Source organism: Camelus ferus, chromosome 2, assembly GCF_009834535.1.
Source record: "Camelus ferus isolate YT-003-E chromosome 2, BCGSAC_Cfer_1.0, whole genome shotgun sequence".
Taxonomy (NCBI): domain Eukaryota; kingdom Metazoa; phylum Chordata; class Mammalia; order Artiodactyla; family Camelidae; genus Camelus; species Camelus ferus.
In genome coordinates this window covers 87,025,326-87,045,514 of record NC_045697.1, presented here as the reverse complement: position 1 = coordinate 87,045,514, position 20,189 = coordinate 87,025,326, and the positions used below count along the sequence as shown (strand labels likewise).

The 20,189-nt window shown below is 37.7% G+C and overlaps 2 protein-coding genes across 11 annotated transcripts in view; one reads left to right on the top strand and one right to left on the bottom strand.

Annotated features, from left to right (window-relative positions):
• SPATA5 (spermatogenesis associated 5) overlaps positions 1–8,560 on the bottom strand; it is a 300,435-nt gene extending 291,875 nt beyond the window's left edge. For 4 of the 6 annotated variants that reach the window (XM_032462983.1, XM_032462968.1, XM_032462977.1 and 1 more), the window contains exons 1-3: positions 8,272–8,559; positions 2,862–2,983; positions 1,668–1,825 (exon numbers count right to left, since the gene is read on the bottom strand). In XM_032462983.1, the coding sequence (XP_032318874.1) occupies positions 1,668–1,825; positions 2,862–2,983; positions 8,272–8,419 (428 nt within the window). In that variant the 5' untranslated portion in view covers positions 8,420–8,559. Of the gene's footprint in view, positions 1–1,667; positions 1,826–2,861; positions 2,984–8,271 lie in introns of all 6 variants that reach the window. The other 2 variants (XM_032462972.1, XM_032462959.1) reach the window with 2 other exon arrangements.
• Positions 8,561–8,934: 374 nt separating this feature from the next.
• NUDT6 (nudix hydrolase 6) overlaps positions 8,935–20,189 on the top strand; it is a 66,730-nt gene continuing 55,475 nt past the window's right edge. For 3 of the 5 annotated variants that reach the window (XR_004313541.1, XR_004313540.1, XM_032462912.1), the window contains exons 1-3: positions 8,935–9,211; positions 13,008–13,211; positions 18,971–19,026. Coding sequence is in view for 1 of the 5 variants with exons in the window: in XM_032462912.1 (XP_032318803.1) it covers positions 8,974–9,211; positions 13,008–13,211; positions 18,971–19,026 (498 nt within the window). In the remaining 4 variants the exon portion in view is untranslated. Of the gene's footprint in view, positions 9,263–9,287; positions 9,522–13,007; positions 13,212–18,970; positions 19,027–20,189 lie in introns of those variants that run through there. The other 2 variants (XR_004313544.1, XR_004313545.1) reach the window with 2 other exon arrangements.

The following is a 20,189-nucleotide window of genomic DNA, read 5'->3' as shown; positions in this document are numbered from 1 at the left end:
ACCTCTGAAACTACTTATATTTGAACTGTGTTTATTTATTAAACTGTGAAAAGAAGATACTTGCAAAAATGTACAAGAACAATAAAAATAACCAATTATGCTTTTAAAAAAAGAATGAGTGCAGATAAAATTATTTCCACTAGAAGGCGCTCTAACCTTACTAATAAAATTTTTCAGATGAAACTGAAGTATTTAAGCAGCAGACTAAAATTACTGATTTTTCTCATTGGAAATTAAGTTTCTTGTCTAAGTTCTGCTGCCACATTTAAAACACAAGGTTCTTTAAAATAAAAAACCAAGGTTCCATTTAAAACATACACAGTCCTTCCATAATAGGTAATCATTACACTCAAGACTGCTGCACCCTCAAGAGGTCACCCTTGTAAGATCATAAAAAATCCAGTCAACTGATTATTGCTACCTGCAGCACTAGAAGTTTGAAGATTAACCCTATTTAACCTGAGTAGTACTACTGTTTCATAAAATAATGGGCAAGTTACCACTCCTCACTGAGCCCATTTCCTCACTTGTGAAAAAGGGATAAAAATGGATACCTTGCAGAATGTTTAAGGGATCAAATAAGAAAAAGGGGAAAAGTGTATGTGTGTGCACATGTGTGTGTGTGCACTAGTACACAGCTGGTGCTCAACATACGCTTTGTTCTCTTTTCCTTTCTTTTTATTTTGTTGCTCATTAAACTGTTATTAAACGCACTGAAGACATTTTCCTGTTTTTAAAAGAAAAAAAATGCACCAAAGCTCATGCTTAGAATCTACAACAGTAGCAAAAGTAAACATTTTAAAAGCAAGATAATAACTAGAAAATGTTTTGTGATTCTTGCATATAATGTAAAATCTCCAAAATTGCTACAAACGTGATACTGAAATATCAAAAGATTCTTTCTAAAGCAAATTTTGTTATGATCTGAATATATGCAAGCTGAGTAAAAATCCTATTAAATACAGAACATCCAAGAGAATGAGCAATATACTTTAACCATACTGATAGTTTTTGGTGGGAAACCATTTAAAAATCTGATATATATAACTGTTTTATTAGACTGAACAATCAATGAGTTAGAGTATACAATCAGATACTTTGCTTGAACAGTCTTAATTAAATTAAAACTTGTTTCTTGCCTACTCACAGTGATCTGTACAACCGTAAAAAAGACGAGAAGCCCTGATTACACTGCAATTCAAGATGAAAAACATTCTTAAACATCCATCAATTGTAACTTCCTCACACCTAAAATGTCAAGGCATACTCTAATCCCAGGCCATTAGAGTCACTAGCCTGTAAATCACACGGCACTCACCCAGCTGGTGCTGTCTAATACAGGAGGCCACCAGCCACTCACCGCTTGCGGCTACTATGTGCTTAAAATGTAGATGTTTTACAAGTGTAACACACACCCAGGATTTTGAAAACTCAGTTTGAAAAACAGAATGAAAAATCTTATTAATAGTTTTTTATAGTTACGTAAGCTCAAATAAGATTTTACATATATTGGTTAAATAAAATATACTATTAAAATTACTTCTTTCTCTTTTTAAATGTAACTACTAGAATATGCAAAATGATGTATGTGATTCACATTTATGACACTCATTACATTTCTACTGAGCAACACCGATCTAGACAGTCACCAAAGAAAAGAGCCAAACCTGAGTGCCACGTCCATTTCCTCGGCCTGCAGCACAGCACCCAAAATAGGCTGGACGTGGATGGCATCACCAACCCTCACACCCACATTCTTCTGCGCCATTTCACTCAGGCCAACCTTGCCTCCAGGAAATCCTGCCACTGGCCAGGCTGTGTAGACCTGTCCAGAGCACAGGAAATAAAAATATGAGAAGATAAATATTCGGAGAATATCAGTAATTTATGAGGAAGAAAACAGCACAGTCGAGTACCTGGATCTGCGAAACACAGACCTTACCCCAAAGGAGTTGCAATCTGACACAAGTTACAAAAAAAAAACTAATTTTTATAAATATTACATCTTTCATAGAAGATTAAGAATAATCCCACAATGAAAATGGTGGAAGAGATGAAGGGTGGATTTAGAGAAAGAGACAAAGGCATTAACAAATGATAAGAGGACAATGAGAAAAAATACTGAAGGCCCGCTAACTATAAGGTAATTCAGCCTGGAGCATAAACTACATCCAGCAAACAGTGAGGTACCCAACAAAGGAGCTCCATGGGAACCTCGGTCTCATCAGACTTAAATGCTAAGGTAGAAACATGAAGATTTCTAGCTCCAAATAGTGGATTGAGTGTACGTGTTTATAGTCTTCTCTTCCGCAAGGCACAATGAAGGATTTTTTTTACAGTGTAAGCCCAGAACAATGAAAAGAATGGAGGCATGCCATCAGCAGATAAGAGATTACAAAACATTTCCAGATGACCCCCGGGATGAGAGAAGACCAACTGATGAAGCAGCAGAAGACACGGCAGAGGCAGAGAATACAGGGAAGCTTCTGGTCTTAGAGTCTTAGGGATGATGAATGGCCGCCAGGACAAACAGCTGAAAACAGGGAGGGTAATCAAATATTTACATACAAAGGAGATGATCTTCATACTCGAAATAACATTTCTGTGGAGAAATACAACTAACTAGCAAACTGGAGAAACAGGGCTGGTAGTGTGTGTGTCACCACTTTGCGGGGAAAGGTTTCGCTCTGTATCATGACACTTAGGGGCTCCAACTCCCAGGGTATTGAAGGAAGGAAAAGTGTATACAGCTGTGAAGGTCTTATAAAAGAGAGTTTTTCATTTATTACTGCTTGTGTTGAAAATAAAAATCAAAAACATCTCAAATCTTTTTAAAGTAAGGAAATATAAAGGATTCTCACCTCTTGCTTTCCGTCCAAACTGGTAAGTAACACTGGTCGACCGATACATATGTTTGCAGACTTCATGGTGTTGAGTCCAAGCTGAACAAGGGAATTCTGGAATGTCTTAGGAACTTTGTCATCTACAAGTAAGGACAACAAAAAATTATTTTCATACTATTTGGTACCTGAAGTTAAAGCATACTCTTTTGGAGTGAATAAAAATCCTCTATCCACACGACCACATGAATATACTTGCCATACCCTGGAGAAACTACTGTTCCAAGCCTCCTAATTTCATCAAACTGACTTAAAATCAAACCTTTCTGAGGGTCCACTGACAATATGAATGCTAACTGAAAAACAAGGTTTCATAGAGTGGGTATCGGTTTTCATTATTTAAAAAAAAAATCTCTAATTTCATTACAAACTGAACATACTTGCAAGGCTTTTTATACTTGTATTCTGAGCTTTTCATTCTACACATTCTAAGTTGAGTGGGCTACTAGTATTCAAAGGCTTGACCTGGGGAAACGGCACATCATCTGGCTCTCGAGGATTATGTTTCCACTCTGACCCACATGACAGCAATCAGCCATTTCTCCTTTCTGTTTCCAAGAATACATTGAGAACAGTAACACAGGTCTTATTCCTTAGGCGAACACCAACTGAAACGACCATTAGTGCTTTCAACTTTCAGCCAAAGAAGGGGCCCAGAATTCAGCCCTGTTACAAAAGCTGAAAATTAAGTGCTAATATCTGCATCCCTGCCCACCCACCCCGTCAGTCTCCACACTTGGTTAGCTGTCCCTCCTCTGATTCTTCCAGCACCCGATGCTGCCAGATACTAGCATTTATCATCATAACACTCATATATCTTACAATCTGACTTTCCTCTAAACTATATACAGCTTTGGGGCAGGAACTGGATCATATTCATCTTTCTAACTGTAACGCCTATGAGTGCATCAAATACAGCAGCTGCGTAATAAATATCTGTGAACTGAATGAATGTATGAGTACACAGTATTTATTTTTTCAGCACAAAATCCATGCAATACTTATGATGCTATCATAAACTTTATTATAAAATTTATTATAACCACATATACCATAATCACAAAGCTCTAACTAGTATTAGAGTTCTTTAGTAATCTGAAAAACAGATCTTTTGCAATTAAAAAGGAACTAAGTCAATGAAAGCAAAACCATAAGGTATGTCTGATTTACATCATTCTCTGCTACTAAAAAATAACTTCTCAACACATTTATTTTCCCCCTGTCATCAGATAAACAAATCTAGAAAAACAAAACATATCCAGGGCTAAGATTAACAGTACTGAGAATAAAATAAGCATTTTTATAACATGAGAGTCTGAAAAGAGATTCAACTTTCCTGTGAGCCCCAGGTCTCTTACACAATTTACTCTCATCAACAACAGCAGAGCGTCCTGCTTGGTAACCTATAATGCTCAGTTTCTGCCACTTCTTTCTTCCTAATGAATGAAACCTCAGTGAATTACCTTTCTCTCTTGATAATTACCTTGCAGGTGTACTCAGTCCTTGACAAGATTCTACATTTTCTTCCTCTCTTCCCTCCATCCTATCCTGCACATTCACCATGCACCAAGATGTGACAAATCAGAGACTTATCTAAATACCTTCACTTCCTATCACCAATGGAGATCATGTTTAAATTCCCATCCACTGACCTTATTTCCTAATACATTTCTATTGTACTCTCTGTTTCAGCATCCAAATCTACTCAAGCTGTCCTCCATACAACTGCCTTCACCAGTCCTCATTCCTCCAATACTTAAAAAAAAGTATCTCTACATCCACTTCCCCATTAACTGAATTCACATTTATTGAGCATCTTATGTGCCAGATTAACTGAGATAGTAATTTCAAACAGCCACCCACCCTTCATCTGTTCATTCAGCAAACACTTACCATGTGCCCACTTTATAGGAGACACTATGATAGGCATGGGGGATACAAGGTGAACAAAAGGAGACACAGTCCTTAGCCTCACAGAGTTTATAACTTAATAGGATGAGAGAGTTATTGAACAGTCACTAACTAACTGTGTAATTATAAACTAAGATTAATGCAATGCAAGAATAACTAGAAGTGTTAGGAGAGTCTCTAATGAGGGGTCTGATCTAATTTGGAAGAATCAAAGACTGCTTCTCCAAGGAATAATGTTTCAATTCAGATCTGAAGGAAGAGTAAAATTAACTAAATGAAGGGGGGAAAAGACAATTCTCAGCAAAAGAAAATGGGATGTGCAGAGATCCTTGACAGAAGAGAGCACTGTGCATCTGAAGGAAAAAGTACAGGCAGAGTGGTGGGGGCAAGAAGGAGCCATACATGGAAGGTCAAGACCACCCAGAGCAGTGGGCTGTATCAAGCTCCTGGTCTTTAATATGACAGCAACCGGAATCGAGTTAGTGGTGAAAAGCAGGGTCAAAAAGATTTTCATTTTAGAAGATCATTCTGCCTGCAGAGTGGAAAAGGAATTGGAATGAAGCAGCTGGTGCAGTAGTCCAGGTGAGGGAGGATGGTGTCTGAGATTAAGGCTGAAGCAGTGGGAACGGAGTGCAGAAGTGGAATGTGGGAAGTGTTCCGGTAGCAAACAGGACTTGGTGGTGGACTCGATAATGTGAGGTGTTATGAATGAATCTTAGGCTTCTGAATTTTACAACGGGAAAAACTGAACAGAGCTTGAGTTTGTTTTGTTGGAAGAAATACGAATTCATGAGGTCAGTCTTGAAGTACCTTTGAAAAATCCAAAAACAGAGGGATAGCACAGTGCTGTACTCAAAGTGTGGGCCACAAATTAAGAAAGCAATCCCACTAACAATTGCATCAAATATAATAAAATACCTAGGAATAAATTTAGCCAAGGGGGTGAAAAACTATAAGACTCTGATGAAAGAAATTGAAAATGACACAAATAAATGGAAAGATATCCTGTGCTTATGGAGTGGAAGAATTAATATTGTTAATATCCATACTACCCAAAGCAATTCAACTCAACCCCTATCAAAATACCAATGGCATTTTTCAAAGAACTGGAACTAATAATCCTAAAATATGTATGGAACCATAAAAGACCCCAAATAGCCAAAGCAATCTTGAGAAAGAAAAGCAAAACTGGAGGTATACTGCAAAGTTATAGTAATTAACACATTATGGTACTGGCACAGAAACAGAAAGATCGATCAAACAGAATAGAGAGCCCAGAAATAGATGCACATCTCTATGGGTTCATCAACATCAATTAATTGATGATAAAGGAGTCAAGAATATGTAATGTGGAAAAGACAGCATCTTCAATAAATGGTGTTGGGAAAACTGTACAGCTACATGCGAAAGAATCAAATTGCATCACTTCCTTACAACATGTACTGAAATAAACTTAAAATGGATTAAAGACTTAAATGTAAGATCTGAAACCATAAAACTAGAAGAAAACACAGGCAGTAAATAAACTCTTTGAAGTTGGTACTAGCAATATTTTTTTGGATCTGTCTCCTGAGGCAAGGGCAACAAAAGCAAAAATTAATAAATGAGACTACATCAAATTAAAAAGCTTTTGCACAGCAAAGGAAATCATCAACAAAATAAAAAGGCAGCACTGAATGAGAGAAGATATCTGCAAATGATATTTCTGATAAGGGGTTAATATCCAAAATATGTAAAGAACTTTTATATGTAAGTGTGTACATATTCTATACATGTGTAAAATATATATAAAATACTGGAATATTACTCAGCCATAAAAACAATGAAATATTTCCATTAGGAACAATATGAATGGATCTAGAGAGTATTACACTAAGTGAAATGTCAAAGAAAGACAAACATCATATGATTTCACTTATATGTAGAATCAAAAAACCAAAAATAAATAGAAACAAACTCATAGATACAAAGAACAAAGGGATAGTTGCCAGATGGGAGAAGGATGAGGGGGTTGGGTAAAACAGGTGAAGGGGATTAAGAGGTATAAACTTCCAGTTATAAAGTAAGTCACAGAGATGTAACGTACAGCATAAGGAACAGAGTCAATAATACTGTAAAAACTTTGTACAGTGACAGATGGTTACTAGACTTATCATGGTAACCACTTTGTAATGTATTTAAAAGTGAATCACTATGTTGTACACATGAAACTAATACAATATTGTTCATCAACTACATTTCAATTAAAAGAAAAAAAAGTGTGGTCCACGAACTATTTGTTAATGTTCACGAGGTGAGTACAAAGAATGAGAAAATGCATTTAGAAGCTTTTCACTGCCATTTGAGAGTAATTTTATACCTGTTAAATCTAAAATAGATTTCTATTTTTTAAACTTATTTTCCCAGTAATTTATTTTTACTGTACTTTACAACAGCCCTGATTTGTGACATGTCATAGATTTTACAATTTCTCTAGAGTTTGAGGAGCACTGGTCTAGAAGACAATTAAATCAAGACTTGTAAACAACATAAATTACAAATACAAATAAAAAATAATAATGGTCCAAATGGGAAACTTTGGGCATTGGATGAACTTGCATAAGAAAGAAGATTTACAGAGAGAAAAAGAGGGTTTAGGACTAAGAATTAAGGAACTTCTACATTTGACAGGTAACAGAGGGTGAGCTTGCAAAGGAAACTGATGAAGTACCATCAAAAAGAGGGAAACAAACTAAGAAAATTTGATGACATATAAAAAGATTAAATGAGATACGTTTGTGACATAATCAATCTCCTGCTCACACCCGTGTGCAATTAAGAGCAGTTATTAACTACTAGAACCTGTGTAGTAGGGAAAAGGCCACCTTTCATTCTTAAAGGCACACTGATGTCTCTTAAGAAAGAACGCATCCACATCGTTACCAAACTGGGAATTTAGTTTTTTAGTATATGTTTACTATACTCGGTAGAAATGAGTGGTTTTGCCGTTAAATATGCCGTTAATCTTAAATACAGCAACGTCGTTTCAAGTACAACTTAGAAATTCAAAGAAATTTACAAAAGAGCCAGCTGGACTTAGCCACGGAGAAGTCATTCCTGCCTAACTTCTCCAGAGCAAGCGTGGCTTGGGGTGTCTTACACACTTCTGTGCCGCTTTCACACCTCGGCCTCGCCCAACTTTTAAAAACCTCTGCACCTCTGTATAGCACGGAAATATATACAAGATCTTATAGTAGCTTACGGTGAAAAAGAATGAGACAATGAATATATGTATGTTCACGTATGACTGAAAAACTGTGCTCCACACTGGAAATTGACACAACATAGTAAACTGACTATAACTCAATAAAATAAAATTTAAAACAAACAAAACCTCTGCACCTCAAGGCAGAATCGCTAGGTTTTCGTCCCCTCAGGCTGCGCGCCCTCGGCCTCGAGTCTCCCCCTTAGAACTCTTTACCCTTTTCTAAGAAGTTGATCACCACCAGAGTTCCGGCCGCAACGGCAGGAGAAGCCTTGGACCCCGCAAGTACGGAAGCAGCGGAGGGCGAGGGCGAACCGCTCTCGGCGCTTTGGTTCTGCCGTTTTCTGTTCTTCTTGGAAGACATGATCGGAAGGCAGCCCCAAGAGAAGCAGCGGTAAAGCCGGCTCAACGTGCACGCTTCTCTGAGAGAAAAACTTCCGGGGCAGAAGGCAGCGAGGCTCCGTCCCGCGCCGTAATCCCCTGAGTGGAGCGCAATAGAAGCGGGCGAACTGAGCGTCTTCAGAATCCGCCGTCATTGATTTCTGCCATGGAAGAAGGCTTAGGTGGACAGACCGTCATCTAGATTGTAAATTCCTGAAAAACAGGACTTTTTCCAATCTCTGCCGCCCTCCTCATCCCTGAACAAACGTCTGTTGAATTAAACCGGGTGGGGGGAGGGGAGTCGTGGGAAAGTTTCTCCCCTCTTTCCTGGAGCCGGGCAAATTCCTGAGAGGAGCCAGTCGGCAAGACTCAGCCGTCTCCTCTGCCTAGCGCTGCAAAGTGGTAACCGTGGCTCAACTCTGATAAGGGTTGGGTGGTACTCTTCTAAAACTTACGGTAGCGTCCTCTGTTCCAGGGCGCACGGCGTAGGTACTTAAGAGGCTCGCGGTGCGTGGGGCCACGACGGCGGGCGTGGAGATGCAGCCGTCGCGAAGCGGGAGCTACTGGCGCGCGGTGCTGGCCCGGGCCCGCCGCGCGGTGCTCTTATCGGGACCCCGCTGGGCCTCGGACGGCTCGGGTTACGCGCAGGATCCCCTGGCCGGAGCCGGCGAGCTGCCGGGAGAGTTGGACAGATTCGGGGGCGTCTCGGTGCGCCTGGCGCGGCTGGACACGCTGGACCGCCTGGACCCCGCCGCCTTCAAGAGGGCCTTGCAGGGCAAGTGCGGCTGGACCGAGGCTCCCCGGGCTCCTGAGCCTTTCTGTTGAAGTAACCGTGGTCCTCACCCCCGAGTCGCGCCCTAAACCCGTCAACTACCGAGTCCAGAGGGAAGGGGAGAGGGCACGCGCGACCCGCACGCGTTTTGTGCCTTCGCTTTTGTGCTTTTTACTGGGAGGTCTCTGAGGTGGTTGGGTGAAATGGTGACGAGCTCAAGCTTTGGGGTCGGCAGCCCTCGTTTCTGGTACTCTTTCTAGTGTGGCCTTGGGCAAGTTGTGTAAACCAGCATTTTTCTCATCCGTAAAACCAGGTAATAGGAACTAGCGGAATTGCTAAGGGATAAGTTGTATAAGGCGTATAAAAGTGCCTAGGACGGTATCTGCTATATATTTAACGCTTAGTATATGTTTGTTAATAGCATATTATAATTTACTATCATTTACTAAGCCTTGGTTCTGCCGGGCACTTTGCAAAAGACAGAACTATCTCACTTTCTAATACAGGTGGTGGGCAGTGGGTGGGCCAGAGGTTCTGAGTGGTCGTTATTTGTACGCAAGTCGGGTCAGGAGCTGTGGCGCTGAGAACTGGAGAGTTTGCTTCTATTTAGAGACCAGCAAGCATTTTATGATTAACCAGGGAGATTGGTGAGTGGTTTCAGTCTTCAATAGGAAAACTCACTCCTCTATTTGAACCTTGAGCCCAATGATAAGAAAGTAAGCCTGGAAGGAGGAGCCTTCACTTTGAGAGCCTTTGATTTGGTGGAACAGCCTGTTTTTCAAACTGGCCTTGAGAGTCCTTATAACCAAATTCAAGGTAGAGCATGGAATTTAGCCATGGAAAGATCCTCTCACACTAACAGGAAACTTCAAATAATCTTTATCCTATGGAGCAATGTGGCAAGTGAGCATCTGTGGAAATATAATTGAGCTAGTTATTTCAATCTTTAATTATCCGTATTTCTAAGCTAATTACTTCTTCACGTTATTTTCTCTCCTACGTGTGAACAATTGCTAACTTTAGCAGTATTACCAGTAAGCGAATCAAATCAATGTTCAGCCTCTAATATGTGTATATATGTGTGGGTAGACGCGGGTATTTATTGCACACTTGTCACTTGTTAATGGATCAAACAGGTTATCAAAACACTACCTAAGTCAAGAAGGCAAAGCAGAAAGTGGGTTGGGCTTGGAATCTCCCAGGTTCTGCCACATGGTTAGCCAGGCATTAGGCAAATCACTGAAAATATTTGCCTCAGGTTGCTTATGTGAATAATGCCAGCTCTAATTACTTCACTGGATGGATGTGATCAGGCATAAATTACATGAAACTAGTTTATAAACTCTGAAATACCATATACTTTTTTTATCTTCTTAAATTATTTTGCTCTAAGTGCTAGACACTGTTTTAAGAACTTCACAAATATTGACTCATTTAATCCTCATAACAGCCTGTGAGATAGGTACTAATATTATCCTCATTTCAAAGATGATGGTACTAAGAGACAGATTAACTTCCCCTGGTTCTGGAAGCTGTTCTTACTGCACTAAAAGAGCTATTGCTAATTTTTTTGTTACTGAGTCAAACAAAACTGAATGGTATCACCAATAAAAAGAAACTGAAAAAGTCTGAGAAGAAAGTCAAATAGGAAGTCTAAATCTTTCTTTTTAAGTAATTGTACTGATGTATTAGCAATAGTTGTTATGCACCTTTATATGTGAAGTCTATTCTTTTACTGTTTCTGTAACTAATAACTAAAGTTAGATGAACAGGCAATATGTGGTTCAGCTTCACATATCTGCATAAAGAGTAGTCCTTAGGTTCACATATGGAGAGCAGGTGAAGAAAGGTCAGAGAGGTGGTGTGTGAGCTCACCTTGAGAGATGAGAGATGAGGGATGGAGGAGGAGAAAGCATTGAAGTTTATTAGAGAAAAAGAGAAAAAAAGGATTAAAAAAATGATTCTTAAACTTCAGGCATTGGAGCCAGAAATATGCCTGTAAATAAAACTAATTTGGGGTGGATGGTGTAGGAGTCAGTTTTGAACATGGGTGTGAAGTTTGACGTAGCAGCCTTCAGGAAATGTATGAGATGAGAGCAGCTGGAAAGCAGAAAACTTCAGTGTTCAATAAGGTCAGGACCGGGCAACTGTCCTTGTATAGTTGTTGGCTGAAGCAGTGGAAGTGGATGGATTCTCCAAGTCAGAGTGTAAAGATTAAAAATAGTGAACAAGTGACCGTACATTCAGAACCTCAGCTTTTTCATTTGATTGGAATGATTGGGGAAGGAGGACGTGGGAACTTTCTGGGGTGACAGAAATGTTCTGCAGTCTCGACTGTGGGTTACACAGGTATCTGCATGTGTCAGAACTCATCAAATGTTCACTTAAGATTTGTTCCTTTCACTTTATGTAATTCTGTGTTAATTTCAAAAAGATTTAATTAGAGAAAGATGGAGGTGAGAGGATCTGAGGGGGACACCATAGTCCCAAATCAAGAAGTCTGTTAAGCTAAGGCTCTGGAGTTGTCTGTCAGTGTGTTAGGCGCACTAACTTTCAGAGAGGTAGGGAACAGGGAAAGTTACTGCAGAGGCTGTAGAAGAGAAAGGAAAGGAATCTACCCATTAAATAATCAAGTCTTTCCCTCTCCACGTATACTTTACAGGATTATTGTAAAGATTAAGTGAGATGGTGGATAAAAAAAGTACTCTGAAAAGTTTTTCTAAAACTGTGAAGCATTTATTTCTTCACCTATAAATTAAGGGTGATAATACCTGCCTTTCATGTTGTGAGAACTTAGTGAAGTGTATCTAAAGTGTCTGGAATATAGTAAGGAACAGATAAATGTTAGCATCTTTTTTCCCTGGCTCAATCTTAAGTAATAAAGTAAGAGAATTTAAAGTCAAAGACAGAAAGACTATCTTCATGTTCATCGTGGTATTTATTCTAAAGAAAAATTAGAAACAATCTAAATACATAAGAGTAGGTTGGTTAAGTAGCTTATGGTATACCTATATAAGGAAAATTATGCAGTCATTAAGAATGTTCATTTAAGAATTTTAATGACATAGCAAAATATTTACAATATAATATGTAGTTTAAAAATATACTGTAAATTACTTTGTAACAGTATAATCATATGATGTCAATTCCAAAATTCATGGGAAAATATCAAAATTTTAAATTTTATCAGTGTGCTAATGTCAATTTTTAATTTCTTTATACTTTATTTTCAAAATTTTCTAGAACTACCATACATTATTTTAAAAACAAATTTATACTTTTAACCACCTTGAAATGTATAAACAAAAAATATGTGTGTATATATATAGAGAGAGAGATGTAACAGGACTCCTAAAGGAAGAGTAAATAGAAGCCCATAATGGTCATTTACAAAGGTTAAAACTACAGTTGTTGAACAGCACTGAAATGGTATTTTATTTAAATCAGTTTATTTCTTCATTGTGCAATTATTGAGCACCAATTATGTACCAAGTATTGTCAGATGATATGAATATAAAGATCATCACATTAGCCTGGTAGAAAAATCATATAAACAGGGTAGTAATTATCATAGAACATTTAAATGTAATAAAACAGTTCCCATGCTGCGGATGTATGTGAACAGGACATTTTGGGACTCCCCTCCCCCCGCCAAAGAGAGCTAACTAGTGTAACTAGTGAGGGACGTGGAGCTTAAACATGGCTTCCTGGAGAGGGGACAGCCAGAGATGAGTTTTAATTTACTCCACTCCTGTCACTGGAAAATATTTACAGGTTTATTTTTTCCTCTCCGTTTTAGCTGCAGTACAGAAATGGAGATCAGAAGGTAGAGTAGCCATATGGTTGCACATTCCCATCCTCCAAAGCCGCTTTATTGCCCCTGCCGCTTCCCTGGGCTTCTGCTTTCACCACGCAGAATCGGATGCTTCCACGCTGACCCTGTGGCTGGGAGAGGGGCCCAGCAGATTACCAGGATACGCGACACATCAAGTGGGAGTTGCAGGTCAGTTTCAAACTAATGATGATCAAAATTAACTTTTTAGAGGGTTACCCAATTTCTTACAGCTGAGTGATAGTTTATTCACGTGGAATTAATAATTTGATTAAATGATTATCATCCTTGGAACTATAGCTTAGCCTTTAATTAGATGAAGTTTGCCTTATGATTCAGCAGAGGGCAGCCTAGAGAACAAGCAAGTTTAGTGTGTGGTTTTCCAAAGGATATATTTGAACATGTTTTACCCAAGATATTTGAACTTCACTACTGACATAGTTATACTAAATTAATTCATTTCATTATGGTAAAACATATTAATACTAATTATGTGAATTAGTAAAATAAAAGATAGCATTTAAGTTGAATTTTAGGTAAAGCAAACCAGTTTTTCAGTGATTTTGAACATCTTAAAGATATCTACACTAAGTCAGTGTGCCAAACAGTTGTTTAAAATAGCATACTTTAAATACAGAATTTTGAAGTCACTGATTAGCTTCAGAAACATAGTCTTGAGAGAATACTTGCTTTAGGTTAAGACAATTCTCAAATTGTAGAGTGCATCAGAATCACCTGGAGGGCTTGTTAAACCAGATTGCTGTGCCTCGGTCCCAAAAGTTTCTAATTGAGTTGGTCTGGGGAGGGGCTCGAGAATTGTGCTTCTAATAAGTTCTCTGCTGCTGCAGCTGTTAATATGCTGGCCCTAGAATTACCCTTTGAGAAGCAAGGTGAAGAAAACTTCTAGATTTTCCAGAAAAACAAAAATAGAAAAGAACCCTTATAATTTAAAATAAATTAAAGCAGTAGTGTGTATTAATTAGTAATAATATTATTTGTCTTTATGTAATTTACAAGAGGTTTTTAAAGGTAGTTTGCATCTTAGAAGTCTTTTAAAGGTGTTGTTAAAGGATCTCTGATGTTTTCTCTGTCCATGCTCTGGCACCCCTATAGCAATTCGTAAACTTTCCATTCACCTCTACTTCAAAAGACTGCTTAATAGTTTGATGACAGCCAAGCACTTTGTTGGAAAGTCATATAGATAATTATCAATTCATTGGTACAGCCTTCCAAATAAGAGTTTCCAGCTGTTCCTACAGATTTGGTAATATATGCATAAACAGTGTCCTGTGAAGGATTTGTTTATAACTAAGTGCTGTATTATATATTATAGTTAAGATACGCTGTAGGAATTCAGAGAATGAGAGATATAGAACTTGACCAGAGTCTGTAAGACTACCTAGGATTTCAAGTCCTATTGGGGTAGAAAGATAATGTAACAAATTGTCTTGGAAAGGTACACAGTTTTTTAGGTGAAGAAATAATAGTTGACATTTGTTACAAGCAACAGAAGGCAGGTGTAGCTGGTGAAGGGAGTCAGAACATACCACCCCAAAATATGCCACTTTTGGCATGTTGATTATTTTGAGTTGGAGATCAGTTGAAAAACGGCAGATGCAGGAAGGACTCTCTGCCTGCTCCTACCTTAAAGCAGGGCATAAGTTTCTTGTTCCGTGAAGAGGAGGACATTCTTATCGCCAGAGATGGGGAGTTGACACTGAAATGAGTGTATACAAACCTTGTTAAAACAACCCTTATAAAATGAGAAGAGTTAAAGAGACAATTCTTCAGTGAAGATATACAGATGGCCAACAGACACATTTGAAAAGATGCTTAATATCACTAATTATTAGAGAAATGCAAATCAAAACTACAGTGAGGTATCATCTCACACCAGTCAGAATGGCCATCATTAAAAAAATCTATAAATAATAAATGCTGGAGAGGCTGTGGAGAAAAAGGAACCCTCCTACACTGCTGGTGGGAATGTAATTGGGTGCAGCCACTATGGAGGACAGTATGAAGTTTCCTTAAACTAAAGATAAACTTACCATATGAACCAGCAATCCCACTCCTGGGCATATATCCTGAGAAAACTACAATTCAAAAAGACAAATGCACCCCAATGTTCATACCAGCACTGTATACAATAGCCAAGACATGGAAACTGTCTTAATGTCCATTGACAGATGAGGGGAGAGGTGTGTGTGTGTATATAATGGAATATTATTCAGCCATAAAAAGAATGAAATCATTCCATTTGTAGCAACATGGATAGTCCTAGAGATTATCATACTACGTGAAGTTGAAGACAAATATATGATGTTGCTTATATGGGGAAACTAAAAAAAGAAAGAAAGAAGGAAAGAAAGAAAGAAAAAATACATGTTTTATTTACAAACCAGAAGTAGACTCGCGGACATAGAAAACAAACTGTAGTTACCAGTGGGGAAAAGGGGAAAGGGTGGGTAAATTCGGAATTTGGGATTAACAGATACACGTTACTATATGTGAAATAGGTAAACAACAAGGACCTGCTGTATAGCACAGGGAACTATATTCAGTTTCTTGTAATGAGCTGTAATGGAAAAGAATCTGAAAATGTATGTGTATATGTCTGAAACTGAATTACTTTGCTATACACATGAAACTAACATTTTAAATCAACTACACTTCACTTAAAAAATAAGAATTCAAAAAAAAAAATCCTTATGTTCTATTAGTTTCCCCCATATATTTCCTAGTCACTTTTTCACAATTTACCTCCCCTACCCCAAACACTTTTGTCATTTCTTCACAGTTTATCCTTCTTTTTCACAATGGTACATAAGCCCCAAGTCTAACCACTTTTGAGGGATTTTCACTTCTTTCTTTGACGCTCTCCACCCCCACCCCAGGCCATGTAAAAATATTAACATCAAGTAAAACTTACATACTTTTTATCCATTGATCTGTCCTCTTCTCAGTTCAACTCATAATTCCCAGACACAGAACCTAAGTGGGCAGAAGAAAAAAATCTTTCCTCTCCAGCACTTGAATGGAGTGATCTATAGCTTTATTTTTTTAATACCTTTATTGTGGTATGATTCCTGTAAGTAACCTACACATATTTCAGACGTACAATTTGATGAATTTTGATAGACATGTCTACCAATGAAACCACCATCACAATCAAGATAGCTAACATTTCCATCACTCCCCAAGAGGTGCAAATTTCGAATTCTCAATTTATCCCTTCCCCCACACCCCTGTTTAACCCCCTGGAAATCATAAAGTTTGTTCTCTAGGTCTGTGAGTCTGTTTCTGTGTTGTAGATAAGTTCATTTGTGTCCTTTTTTTCAGATTCCATATATAAGCAATATCATATGGTATTTTTCTTTCTCTTTCTGGCTTGCTTAAAATGATCTCCAGGTCTATCCATGTTGCTGCAAATGGCATTATTTTATTTTTTATAGCTGAGTAGTATCCATTGTGTGTGTGTGTATGTATATACACACATACCACATCTTCTTTATCCAGTCATCTGTCAATGAACCTTTAGGTTGTTTCCATTTTGGCTATTGTAAATAGTGCTGCTGTGAACATTGGGGTGCATGTGTCTTTTCAAATTATATTTTCCTCTAGATATATGCCCAGGAATGGCATTGCTGGATCATACTGTAAGTCTGTTTTTAGTTTTTTGAGGAATATCCATACTGTCCTCCATAGTGGCTGCACCAATTTACATTCCTACCAGCAGTGTAGGAGGGTTCCCTTTTCTCCACAGCCTCTCCAGCATTTATTATTTGTAGACTTTTTAATGATGGCCATTCTGACTGGTGTGAGGTAATATCTCATTTTAGTTTCAACTTGCATTTCTGTAACAATTAGTGATGTTGAGCATCTTTTCACAGCAATATAGCTTGCTTTCTGTTCTTGAAATACAGCAAGCTTTTATTTGCCTCAGAATCTTTAAACATACTGGTTCCTCTTTCTACAGTGTTCTTCCCCAGGGCTTTGTTTATCTGGCTCTTTAGGGCTGAGGCCTGTGCTCAGATATCTTCTCTGAAAAGCTCCCAACCTTCCTGTCTAACATGGAGTCCTCCTGCATGCCAGTCCCATCATCCTTTGTCCCTTTACTAGGCTCGGGATATCCAGTTTTTCTTACCAGCACTTATCACAATCTGAAATTATCAAGTACTTAACTTCCCCCTCGAGGGGAGCTATTTCACCTGGCTTGTTTACTTCTGTATCCTCAGGCTAAGCACAGTGTCTGGTATAAAGTAGATGCACACTAAATATTTCTTGCATGAGTGATTGGATAGATCTTCAAGTGGAAACATCAGCCCTCTGAAAAGGAAGTGGTGGTGTGGGGAAAGGCTAGTGTTGCACAGAGAGAAGAATGCCTGCTCGGATCCAGGCAGGATGTCAGCTGTAGGCACTCAGGATAATTATGAGAATAGCTGAGATAAAGACATTTAGCACAATACTTGACTAATCATAATAATATAATAGTAACCTCTTTTTAATCCCTGATCTCTTTAGATTTATTCAATTTTTATGTTGAGACCAGCAGGGGTCGCTCACATGGTGCTTTAGCAGTGCCAGTTTTGTCTGGAATAAATATTTTGTTCATGTTTGTAGTGAACTAGGGAAAAGTTCAATTTGAGTAATCACAAGTTATTAAAATTTAAGAGTAGGTTTCCTTGGCATTTCTCTGGCATTCTGTCCCTTGTAAATTCTAATTAAATTATAGTTTATATTTTTCAACAGAAGCCAACATTAATGTTAATTATATCTCACTTTGTAGTTTTCCTTCTTGCTTTGAAATATTAAAATGTGATGTTTTAATTCCAGAGAAGATTGCTCCTTTGTGTTGCACATATCTATTTCCTGCTATATTTTATCTCTACATAGCATTTATCACCTTCTCATGTTCTGTATAATTTATTTTTTGTTTACATATTTGTCACCTTCTCATACAGACACCAGAACATGAGCCCTATAAGGATAGGGAATTTTGTTCTGTCTGCACTATGTGCCTAGCAGCTAGACAAGTGCCTGACACAAAACAGGACCTCAGTGAGTGTACTGTATACAGAACCTATATGTATAATATATGGGAGTTCAAGTAATATTAAAAGTATTGATGAATAAGTGGAAAAATACCTCTCTAACAGTATCTTCTCACACTATGTAAATACAAATTATTTTTAAATTATAGCATTTAAAGGAACCTAATATAAATCTTTAAAATGTCATTTGTATTTTTGACCCAGGATTACCTGAAAAGAAAACTTACTTATTTTTGAGTCCCTAACATCTAGCAAAATGCCTAGTGTGCAGGGCAATGTACATAATGAATGAATAAGTAAAAGAAATGGACTAGACCTTAAAATATAAAATAAATAAGTATTCAAAGGTAATATGTTATAAAGTTGTGTATATACATGGTAAAGAAATTTAAGTGGCTTCAAGGATGTCTTGAATACTGAGATATCTGAGATATGGATCCCCAGGGAGCACAACCCATTTTCTATATATAGAGATTCAGGAAATAAAAATGAGAATGGAAGAGTCAATTCACTTATTCAATAAATATTTTTAAGCACTTAAAATTGTACACTAAAGGAAATGGTTAAAAAAAAGGTTAGAAAGACTAATTTATTTAACTGTACTATCAAGAATAGATGATCTAGAAAAGATGCAGATGGTTATATACAAGCTAGCATATGCTAGAACCATCACTGGTACTCAGAGTTGTAAAATGAACTAGATAACTGAACAACCAGTTTTCCTGGTGGAGAGATTTTACAAGTCTACATGGATGAGGTGGATGTTTGAACTAGGCCTGTGGAAATGGGTAGGATTTTAATGGCCACAGGTAATAGTGTGGGAGGAGTCTAAAGTGAATGAAATTCATATTTCTCAATTATTTTTCACCCCAATAGGAGCTGTATTTGATGAAAATACTAGAAAAATATTGGTTGTACAAGATCGAAATAAAGTAAGTTGCTTTGCTTTATAAATTGCTTTCTAAATATTTAGTTCTCTCTAGAGAAAAATGAAATTTTCTGTAAAAATAAAAGTAGAGATTTTGATATACTCAAAGAATTACAGAAAGATATTTTAAGTCATTTCTAAGCATTTATGGGTCATTTAGACATCTATTTAATCCAAAAAATACTTATGAAGGCCTTAAAATGTCAGAGGAGCCTCAATGTTGCTCTCTATTTGATGGCTATAGGAAAATTATAAATGGCTGTATTTAACTGGGAAGACAACCCTGTTTATCACAGACTGTTAGGGTATTCTTCATTCATTCAACATTCCTTAAGCTTCCAGTCTGAGCCATGTGCTGAGAATGAAGATTAGTAAGACAATATCCCTAATACCCTGCAGCTTACTATCCATTTTGGAAAGCAGTCATACAATACACTGTAGCAACTAACTGCCTTTAAAAACCCACAAAGACTTCTCGTTGGAGGTAATATTTAAACTGAGTGTGAAACTGAGTAGGAGCTACCAGGAAAAAAAAAAAAGGTAAAAAAACACTGAAAAAATTGAAATTGCATATATAAAGGCACAGAGCTCAGAAAGGGGCTGACATGGTATCTTAGTCTACTCAGGCTGCTATAACAAAAATACTATAGACTGGGTAGCTTAAACAATGAAACATTTATTTCTAACAGTTCTGGAAGCTGGGTAGGCCTCAAGGCATTGGTGGATTTGGTGTCTTGTGGTGTCTACTTCCTGGTTCATAGAGGTTCTCACATGGTGGAAGGGACGAGGGAACTCTCTGGGATCTCTTTTATAAGGGCACTGTTCCCATTCATAAGGAGTTCACTCTCATGACATAATCACCTCCCAAAGGCCCAATTTCATGATACCATCACATTAGGGATTAGGGTTTAAACATATGAATTGGATTGGGGAGATTGTGGAGAAGGAGCATAAACATTCAGTCCATTCTACATAGTGTGAAAATAATGATTTAAAAAAATCCATTATGGCCAGTAGTGCAGCAAGTGGTAAAATATGTTTTTATTGAAGTATAGTTGATTTATAATATTCTGTTTCAAGTGTACAGCAAAGTGATGCAGCAGTTACTTATATATTTTTCAGATTATTTTCTATTATAGGATATTACAAGATACTGAATTTAGTTCA